The sequence below is a fragment of the Scylla paramamosain genome, chromosome 10 (assembly GCF_035594125.1).
Source record: "Scylla paramamosain isolate STU-SP2022 chromosome 10, ASM3559412v1, whole genome shotgun sequence".
Classification (NCBI taxonomy): domain Eukaryota; kingdom Metazoa; phylum Arthropoda; class Malacostraca; order Decapoda; family Portunidae; genus Scylla; species Scylla paramamosain.
This window is the reverse complement of record NC_087160.1, coordinates 22,846,932-22,857,980: the sequence shown is the minus strand read 5'-3', so window position 1 is coordinate 22,857,980 and position 11,049 is coordinate 22,846,932. Positions and strand designations below refer to the sequence as shown.

The window sequence follows — 11,049 nt, the reverse complement described above, 5'->3', positions numbered from 1 at the left end:
ACACATCGTAAGATAGAAACACAGTACATTTCTATTCCAGGTGGCCACGACTGCTGCACCTGTTTGGAGGCTGAGCGATGCCTCCCTGAAGTACCTGGGGTATGCGTGCGACAGTACCTCTGGCGCTGTGGGTCTCACCGAGGAGGGAAGCTTAGTGCGCGTGCACCGAGTAATGTGCCTGTCACCCCCACCGGAAATAGCCTTCACTGCTCCTGCTTCGTCCGAGAGGTGCTGGGTGACTCTTAAGGAATGCATGACGAAGACCTGCCCAAGTAACTCCATTTACATCGGAACAAAAGGGTTGATCACCAAGTACAGACCCTGCAGTAACGGGTTCAGCAGCAGCGTGGCCACTCTGGACACCAGCGATTGTCACGTGGTAGAAGGCGACTCGCAGCCCCGTCCCTCCATCGCCTCCTCCTCCTGGAATCAGTGGCGGTACTGCAAGGGGAACGACACCCACTTCTACGTGATGACCGAGGCGCTGGTGACCCCGGCCAGCAATACCATGGACATTACCAGCATCAAGTGTTGCCGTGTCAAGCCTCAGCAATAACCTTGTGAACACACACACACACACACACACACACGACTCCCGAAGGCCTGCGCCACGGTTTCTGATAATCTAATTGATATAGTGAGGAGCTAGAGGCGTCACTCTTTATACTACCAACTGACAAACACAGGAGTGGAAGCGGTGTGATCCAAGCTGTTTGTGCCGTCTCAGAACCATCTCCCAGCAGTGTGCGTGTTCTTGTGAGCATCACACAAAACCAAAGTTAGTCGTGCTGACTAACTTTTCTTAGTAAAACCCATGGGGTCTAGAACGAGTGGCAGCATTAGTCACATTGACTAACATAATGTTAGTCAATTTGTGACTAACTGAGCACTCAACCTGAGTATGGTCTTACTCAAATATATCTGACTAATGCCTTCGTACTGTTCACTGCTTCTACTAACCACATTAGTAAAGTGGATCATAGGTTAGTCAATTAAATGACTAATTAGTTAGACTTTCTTAGGCAGATGATGAATCATTAGTACCTTTAATACTAGCAGCTAGCTACTGCTGTCTCAAGGTTAGGGAAAGAATAGGTAATAAATTCAATATATTCATATACAATTAAATGTTCCCTCCATTTCATTGCATTAAAAAAAATAATAAATAAATAAATAAACACTATAATTTTTATCATCTATAGAATAATATGCTTTTCACTTGAACATTTAACAGAAAGCTCCCCTCAAAACTGTAATGATATAGAAAACAGATGTAAAAAATAAACTCCATAAGTAACACTTCATCCTAGCATGAGAAAAAAAAAAAAGCAACACAAAAACAACCTGTTTTGACAAGCCATTAAGTAAATAATACACATTTGTGAGTATTAATCACTAAAACTTGCAATGTGAAAAAGAAAGTAAGCATCTCTTAAGATATGAATATTAAACCTTCCTCCCATTCATAAACTGAAGGAAAAAATATGTAAGTAAAGTTAACATAAATTAAATGTAAGGAGTTACAGACCCAGTAAAGAATAATTAATTAGTCCACTGCTAATCATTATATCACAGTACTTTTAAGAAACTTAGGGAAACAACCAGTGCAAAAATAGACATTTAACCTTATTTGTACAAGCTTTTAACCCAGATCATATCCATATGTCACCATTAATCCTTTAAAGCCACACAAAAAAAGAAAATGGGTATTTCTATGGGATATACTAACTAAACAAATCTACAGAAATGCTCAGTACAGTAATAAAGAAGCTTCACGTATCACTTGCAATAACATAGAGAAATAAAAAAAAAAAAGGTAAAAAATGCATAAAAAAAAAAAATATATGCATCATATGGTACATTAAGAATACTTCCCAATTTGGAGAGAGAGAGAGAGAGAGAGAGAGAGAGAGAGAGAGAGAGAGAGAGAGAGAGAGAGAGAGAGAGAGAGAGAGAGAGAGAGAGAGAGAGAGAGAGTCTACTCTCCATTCATTATATATATATATATATATATATATATATATATATATATATATATATATATATATATATATATATATATATATATATATATATATATATATATATATATATAACATGAGATAATAATTCAGTAAGATTTCATGAATACTGGGTTGGGGGAAGGGGAAGTACAAGTATTTCCTTTTCCTTTTAACATAATGTTATGTATTTATTTCACTGATTAATCTTTAACTAGTAATTGACTAGTCTGTGTGTGTGTGACAGAGAGAGAGAGAGAGAGAGAGAGAGAGAGAGAGAGAGAGAGAGAGAGAGAGAGAGAGAGAGAGAGAGAGAGAGAGAGAGAGAGAGAGAGAGAGAGAGAGAGAGAGAGAGGCATTATGTGTGAAGTTGAATATATTTGGAAGCAGATTTATGCATTTTTGAAGCTCAATTCTGTCTTTACTTCATTGAGTTTTACAAGTAGAGATCTTGTTTTTGAAGTGTTACCTTTGTCATACTTGATACCTAAGAGATGGGATGTTGTGAAACGGAGGAAATGTTCACAATTTTTTGGGTGTTCAATATTAAACACAAAGCCCTGCTACCAATGAGACTACAGCCATAAAAATACATGTTGGTTCAGCTACAGGTGCACCATCAAATACACACTAGACTGCCCTGTTCTTAGTTCTTCTTCTGGTACCTTAAGGAAGAAATAATAGTGTAAACATTAATAACATTTTGACGTTAAAATAAAATTTATATGTAGATGTATATCTTAAGGTGATAATATATTCAGAAATTTCAATATATACACACCACTCTAAAATCAAAGGTACAGAAATTTAACCTTAGTAAAAATGGAGTCTTTCCTTTCTCCAAGCAGGTGAAGTAACTCCAATATAACTAAGCAAGCATCTGGTGCAAATAAATAAATATATAAATAAATATGATAATCAGTAAATCAAATAAACAAAAGAAAATTAACTGTGTAAGGAAAAAGTGAAGATATGGTCACATCCAATAGGACAGTCCACTAATTTGAGTACCAATCTTTTAAAAGTCTCCTGTAATTATTGCTTTATCACATAAGAATTAACAAAAATAAAGCTCCTCGATGGTTCTACTAATTATATGAATGACAAGCATTTTGATTGAATGCTCAGAACGACCAGTATACTAATGATTTTTGTCCTTTGTGTCACAACAGCAAATCTTTTGTACGAGTATGCGGTTATGTTTTTTACTTGAGACACTATTTGGGTAATATCATAATGCAATAATGCTTTGTCTAGCAAGTCCTCATAAGAATATGATGATTACTGATCGAAAAAAAAAAAGAAAGAAAGAAAGAAAACCCCAGCCGAACCTACATGCCCCGACATAACGCACTGATGTTCCGAACTCCCGATTCTTCTCATCATATCCATCAAAACAGTGTGAGAAGTCCTGAACTTCATCACAACCATGGAAGAAACCTTTATTAGACTGTTTGCACTTGCGCTAGTGCCGGCAAAGGTGACTCCAAGAATTCTATCTCCACACGAATTAGTGACCTGTATTATTGGACTGCAAGGGAAGAGGATGCAGCTAACATTTCTAAAAAGATTGATAATATTTACATTTTAAATTTCAAATTGGACAGCCTATTGGGTTTATTTACACTAGAAATAATGTCTTTCCTTACGAGAGAGAGAGAGAGAGAGAGAGAGAGAGAGAGAGAGAGAGAGAGAGAGAGAGAGAGAGAGAGAGAGAGATGCTTTACACATATTAAAATCTTTAACATCACTTATGCTGCAAACAATTATTTAGCCATAGCACTCAGCCAAAAATTTGATAGAAGAGCAGGAATTTAACAATTAAATTTGTACCTTTATAGAAATTGGTGCAAGCATTACAGTTAGATAAGTCATGCTTAATACAATGTTTGGTTTTTGCATGCAGCATAGTTTCATGAATACTAAGCTTATAAAAGTGAAAGATGCATTGCTAATGATGAAAAGATACATATATTAAATTGCTACCAGCTACTGAAATGAACAAATTGAACTAGACATTACTCGCATTGACTTTCATAGTGGTCATAGAGTTCAAGTAAGGTTTCCATATACAGAGGAACTGCTTTTCTTTTTTTGAGAATGGCAATTATTGGGAGCCTATATTTCTCCAACCCTTTCAAAACTGCTACTCTTGGGTCTGGTTCATCCACTTGTGGTTCTAATCTCAGGAACTCCTTGATTATCTGTAAAGATATAAGCATCAAATAATTATAAGTGAAGGTTACAGAGATGAGCATCTGCAATAACTTTACTTAGTTATGAGTGCTTATCTCCCGTCACTGAGGCCTTTGAGCCTGAGAGGGAGAATGGAAGTACCAGTAGTTAAATATCAATTACCTACTATAAAATATAAATAGCTATATAAATTATAGCCCTACAAATAAAGTTAACAATTAGTAACAATATGTAGCAAAATCCATAAACTGTACATATATACACACTTATGTCATCAAAAGTCTGAATCCACGGGTACAAGTTCAGGATTTCTGCTACAAAAATGTTCCCATTGATTATTTTTTTGCGGCTCTCAGAGAGTGTCAACTGCATGAGGCGTTCAGCCTGAGGAAAATCATTAAAATAAAATTAGTTTTCCTAAGTTGACTGTCCCGCCAGCCTCCCTCTCTCCCTCATATATATATATATATATATATATATATATATATATATATATATATATATATATATATATATATATATATATATATATATATATATATATATATATATATATATATATACAAGCATCATTTTTCAGTGGCTATCCACCAGTACCATTGAAATTGCTTACATAAGAGCAGGTATTTTTAAACAACACCAGTAAAGAAGTCTCTGAAATATAAAAAAGATAAATCAAGCGTACAAATATCACATACCTTATCTAACTCGGGATCTTTCTTCATCCAATGTAGAGCAGGCCACTGTCTATGTCTCTCTAATGACTCATCATCTTCCGAATGGGGCCTTGGTGGAAGGTAAGCCTTTACTCCATACATCAGTGGACACGTAGTCTCTTTTGGCGCTATGCAAGGGATCTTCTTTTTCCTTGACGTCACCTCAGTTACTGAGGAATCCTGCCTCTTTCTTGAATTCTGAAACTTGCGCTGGATGCGCAATTTCCATTGCATCTGCAATTCATGCTCCTCGAGATTACTGTTTCTCAGGATAGCAGGAAATGATGTCAAAACAGCATTTGCCATATTCATATACTGTTTTGATGTTGGATAGCTGAAATATGATAATGATAATAATAATAACAATAATAATAATAATAATAATAATAATAATAATAATAATAATAATAATAATAATAATGTTGGATAGCTGAAATATGATAATGATAATAATAATAATAATAATAATAATAATAATAATAAAAATAATAACATATTATTAATAATAATGTCACAATACCTTGATATGTAATAATGATGATAACAATAATAAGGATAATATCAATCCAGCTAACTATATAGATGGCTTAACTCCTTTTATTATATTATTATTATTATTATTATTATTATTATTATTATTATTATTATTGTTGTTCTTCTTAACAATCACCTAATTGTGCTTTTGTCCCAGTGAAATTGGCAGATAGTGGGTACACTATCTGAATAGTACACTCAAAGGTGGTTTCACACCTATCAGCTTCACACCTATCGCTTTCGTGACGTCTATGCACACATATCCCTTTCAGACGTGGAGTTGGCTATGATTGTCATAATTCTTCATGAAGAGCAAGATGCTTGCTTAACAAAAAATAAAGAAAAGAAAAGTGGGTACATGAAACGTGGAAGAAAAAGAGAAACTGAAGGAGATTTTGCTACTCTCTGCGAGGAATTAATTAATGATGAAACAAAAATTTTCCAGTACTTAAGAATGTCCAAAAACTGTTTGATGACATTGCTCAGTGATGTGTGGTGTGCTGTGGTATGGTGTGGTGTGTTATGATGTGGTGTGGTGTGATGTGGTGTGTTGTGGTAAGTATAATGTACAATGTGATTAATTACATCAATTAAAAAGAGTATTTATCACCATTTCAATTTCTTCTATTTTATTTCAAACACTTGTCCGACATCCGTGAAAATTTTTAAAATACCAGTGACGACGATATTCCATTTCACGGAACGGAGACGTAACAATCACTTCAGTCAAAACACGGTACTTCGCCGGACGTGTGTAAATGCTTCCGCTGAATTCCAAAATGATGAATTTTTTTTTTACTGACACTGAAGCACTGAACAGCATGGAACGAATACGGCACTGATGTGTGTGAAGCGACCTTAACCTGTATCCCTCTGGAGGCATATTCCTGAAGTCTGGTAATGTTTCGGCCCATTTACTCTTGTAGCGGTTAGGTTAGGTTAGATTAAGTTACGTATAGGTAATTTTGTGCAAGAATCTCAATGAGACTATTTTAGAGAGAATCCTACAGTTAGTTTTGGAGCTACAGCCTAGTGTCCATACAGGCTGGCGGACGACTCCTTCCAGACTTCAGGAATATGCATTCTGGCCCTTCACAAGAACTGACATCAGATCCCGGTATGAACACAGGCGGTGCATCCCATGTTCTTTTGTCCCTCTTCTCATTGCCTTCCCATTATATATATATATATATATATATATATATATATATATATATATATATATATATATATATATATATATATATATAACACTCAACATCCCTACATGCAACAAAACTTACCAAAACACACTCAAAATACACTCAAAACATCCAAAACACAACCAAAACACATCACAACACCCCAAAATACCCACTACACTCACCTAAACACAACCAAATATTGAATATTCACTGAAAAAAACCCTGTAACATCTAAAAATATCCAAATAACCCACCCCAATCACGCGAAATTTATCCAAAACAAACTCAAAGCACCCCAATATACCTAAAACTCATCCAAACACACTCAAAAGATTTAAAACACCCAAAATACACTACAACACCCCAAAACTCATCAAACACACCCAAAACACATCAAAACATCCAAAACACACTTAAAGCACCACTCAACACCACAAACACGCCACAAACACACCCTTAAAGACCCAAAAACTACTTCCACACAATCAAATACACCTCAAAAGACCCGACACACACACCCAAACTCACCGAAACACTTAAAACAGAAAATAAACCCAAAACAAACTCACTACACCTCAATATACCCCCAAACACACCCATAACACACAGAAACTTCCCACAATATACTCAAAACACCCCACACGACTCAAACCACTTACAATATAACTAAAAACATCCTAAACCACATTTAAAACACCCAAAATTCACCCAAAACACAATGATAACAGCAAATATACACCCAAAACACACCTAAACACCACCAAAACACACTCTAAACACCCCACAATATTCCTACATACATCCTAAACACATAAAACACCCAAAACACACCAAATATTACAGAGAACTGCAGCGCAGAAAGGGAAACTAAGCTAAATATTGTTTACTTGTTTTGCCTCCTCCTCCATTTCTTTTTATTTCTTCCTTCTCCTCTTTCATTTCTCTTATTTTCTTCCTTCTACTACAACTATCTACACGCCTGACTTTAGAAACAGCTGGAAACACTTGGAAAACACTGTAAATTACGGTAAATATTGAGGAGACACTGGAGCAGACGGAGTCCCGAATCCTTGATGACGTCACAGGCGAGGTGCCGGCGCCCCGCTGCCATACGTACGTAATGTATTTCATTTTGAAATTGACCCATAGAAAAAATGAAGCTAGGCTCGAATGCATTATATATTCTGACTTGACAATTATTTTAATTAATATTCACAATATCAAAACACCTCCAGTCTCAGTAGTTATAAAGAAATATTATGTGAAATATGGAAAAAGTGTTGGAAATTTTCACACCATTAAAAACACTGAAAAGTCCACCTATTCCACTTTACACTGGTAAAAAAACATTTAAAAAAATCTGAACTATTTTTTAAAATAATGCACACTTAGTTACAAGCTGCAATAAAAAAATAAAGAAGCTAAAAAATGACAAAATCACCACTTTCAACGGGACAATAAGCCTATCAAATTCCACATACTTAACTCAACAGGAACGCAACATACTTTAAAAATCATAAACGATTTTTTGAAGCAATAAAATCTTCATTAAAGCCTCAAATAAAAAAGCCAAAAACCAGGCTGGGTAAATTTCACCGTACAAACTGCCCCTTATTTACATAAAAAACACCACCAGATTCAGCACATTTACTTAACTGAAGCAAGAAAAACACTTCAAAAGCAACGAAATATTTTTAGAAACCATAAAATCTTACTATACAAGCCAAATAAATTAATTCAGAAAAATAAAAAAAAATATTGGAACCAACAAGCCGGAACAGGTGCCAGTCCATCATGACGGCCCTCGGGGGCGACCTCAGTGGGGGAGCCGGCGGCCATGTTGCCTTATTTATTCCTATATAACACCAAAACCAGGCAATGACGGATATATCTGACCAGCGGATATGAAGGCTAGACATGTGGATCCATCTTGTGATATGTTAGGCTTACAATAAGTGAGAGACGAGGCAAATAATGGCTAATAACACAGCTGAGGGCTTGTTTACATATTAGCGAACATTAAATATTTGAAAAAATTTCCAACTCTTTCCAGACTCAGACGTAAACAAAACCCAAATATAAATAATTAACCCTAAAAAAACAAAATAACGAATAATGAATCCTAAATAAACGAATACAAGACACTACAGGGAGGATTAGGGTGTTGTGAAGGCAGTAAGGCTGACTGAGGAGAGATTGGCCCCGCTAGACTCACCTTACGTACTCGTGCCTCTCTGGTGATGCTTGACGGTGCTTGGTGCAGGAAGAAGGTGTCGGGAAGACGGAAACACTAGTTAATAGAGCGTGTAGGGCAAGATTGACCAGTGCTGACCAAAACACTGCAGCCAGCCAGCCGCTCGCCGTGGTAACTCCCCAGCGCCACCTGTCACTGATCCAACACCCACCCACACACACACACACAAAAGTTGACATGCTATCAAATAATATGTCAAATAATATAAATATCCTCACTTCCTGACTCTCCTTTTCCCACTCCACCGATAAGTGATTATAAACGCAATCTTCACTCAGTGCGGCACCGTGTCACCGCAGCAAACACGAACCAGGGCAGAATAGGCTCAACTGAAATGCTCCTACCAGAGTCGTTCCTGGTATTGGGCGTGAAAAATATGGTTTCCGCGGTTTGGCGCTTTTTGGGCTCTTTTTACCGCCGTTGGGCTATTTTCTGGGCTACTTATATTTGAAAATATATAGTATACTCTTGCCTTCCCGACATACCAAATCAGGGAGTAGACTCACTCATATGTTAAGGAATGGCGCCAGATCAGCCAGCAGAAGGGTGTGAACAAGTCTCCCCTCTCCCTAAGGGGATTACTACTAGGGCCGCATGACCTCATTAAGACTGTAGGACACCCATCCTGAACACCTGCATGCCGCACCCATAATTTCCACATTCACCTCACAGCACACACACTGAAACACAGCCAGTTTATTCTCAGCCTCATAGCTGCCTCAGCCTGCCTGGAGGAGATACAAGTATACTGGATACAGGCCACGTGCATACGTGTGTACGCTCAAGTGAACATGAGCAAGTGGTCGAAATACAGCAAAAGATACTGTAAAGAGTGGGAACAAGAGGACGGGCTCAAGACGTGGATAAGGAGTATACCCGGCGATGATACTCATGCATCCTGCAAATTTTGCAAAACTGTGATCAGAGCCCATCACAGTGACCTTATCAAGCATGGTCTAACAGCAAAGCATGAGAAAAATGCTGCTCCATTTTCTAATATGAGGACTCTGTTTCAATCAGGGTTATCAAGAACAAAAGTCACTAGTGATGCAAAAGTTGCTGAGCTGAAGTTAGCAGCTCACATTGCTTGTCATTCAAGCGTCAGGACAATCGATCACATGGGTGAGCTAGTAAAAGATGTTTCTGGTAAGGATATATCCTTACATAGGACAAAATGCACGGCACTCGTAAACAAAGTGTTAGCACCGTGTATGCTGAAGGAAATGTGTTGTGACATTGGAAAAAGTGAATATTCATTGATAATAGACGAAAGTACTGACAATACTCTTTATTATTGCTGTTACTACTACTACTACTACCACAACAACAATTACTACTACTACTACTAATATCACTATTATTATTATTATTATTATTATTATTATTATTATTATTATTATTATCATTATTATTATTATAGGTTTAAATAAAGTATGTCTCGTTTTCTACCTTTCTCGTTTTTAACACAACATGCATATTATTCATAAAATATTGGGCTCTTTTTGGGCTCTTTTGGAGGGTGGAGTCCGCGGGTTTTGGGCTCTTTTTGGAGTAAAAGTACGCGGGAATACTGCCGCAGACCTGGCAACCCTGGCTCCTACTCTCTCTCTCTCTCTCTCTCTCCTCATGACTGTTTTTCAAAGCTATAAAGATGATTATCAGGGTTTTCAATGGTGTTTCTCCTGTTATTAATGTAGAAATGTTGTTAATCTGTCACTAAAACCGTAAAAATACCCTTGAAGACCTGTGCAACTCCTGACAGAGAGAGAGAGAGAGAGAGAGAGAGAGAGAGAGAGAGAGAGAGAGAGAGATAACTAGCAAAAACACTCACACACACATACACACACCAGTGCATTTATACGAAGGACTCTTCTGAACTAGACGAGGTCATACTTTGATGTATAATTTGGAAATCAGCTATTTTTTTCTATTAAGACACACGCAATTAAACGCTGATTTCCGGACGTGTCACTTGCGATCATACCACGTACTCTCGTGGCCTTGCAATGCGCGGCTGCTTAAGGGATGCACGTTCTCTACTTATGATACAAGTTATTTCCGAAACGTGTCATTTTTTTTTTTTCCCCTACGTCCACTCAGAGGTGAAGCATACGCAGCTCACTGGCCCTTCCTTCCGCCTCCATCTTTCACTTTGTCCTCCAAAA

General features: G+C 37.1%; 2 protein-coding genes across 7 annotated transcripts in view; both read right to left on the bottom strand.

The window, feature by feature from the left end:
• Positions 1–2,135: 2,135 nt before the first annotated feature.
• LOC135104377 (uncharacterized) overlaps positions 2,136–11,049 on the bottom strand; it is a 27,009-nt gene continuing 18,095 nt past the window's right edge. For all 6 annotated transcript variants that reach the window (XR_010270420.1, XR_010270419.1, XR_010270418.1 and 3 more), the window contains 2 exons: positions 2,813–2,880; positions 2,136–2,665 (listed from right to left, as the gene is read on the bottom strand). Coding sequence is in view for 3 of the 6 variants with exons in the window: in XM_064011746.1 (XP_063867816.1) it covers positions 2,606–2,665; positions 2,813–2,880 (128 nt within the window). In the remaining 3 variants the exon portion in view is untranslated. The remainder of the gene's footprint in view (positions 2,666–2,812; positions 2,881–11,049) is intronic.
• On the bottom strand, positions 2,936–9,227 carry LOC135103995 (uncharacterized). Its single transcript, XM_064010859.1, has 3 exons — positions 8,846–9,227; positions 4,895–5,246; positions 2,936–4,204 (listed from the first exon to the last, which is right to left on the bottom strand). Exons 1-3 carry the CDS (start codon positions 9,061–9,063, stop codon positions 4,019–4,021), a joined length of 756 nt encoding a protein of 251 aa, XP_063866929.1. The 5' UTR covers positions 9,064–9,227; the 3' UTR covers positions 2,936–4,018.

Coding starts and splice junctions, on each gene's coding strand:
- LOC135103995 (XM_064010859.1), bottom strand. CDS start 9,063: ATGTCAACTTTTGTGTGTGTGTGTGTGGGTGGGTGTTGGATCAGTGAC. Junction 5,247..8,845: donor GAGAGGCACGAGTACGTAAG/GTGAGTCTAGCG, acceptor ATCATATTTCAG/CTATCCAACATCAAAACAGT. Junction 4,205..4,894: donor AAGATCCCGAGTTAGATAAG/GTATGTGATATT, acceptor ATATCTTTACAG/ATAATCAAGGAGTTCCTGAG.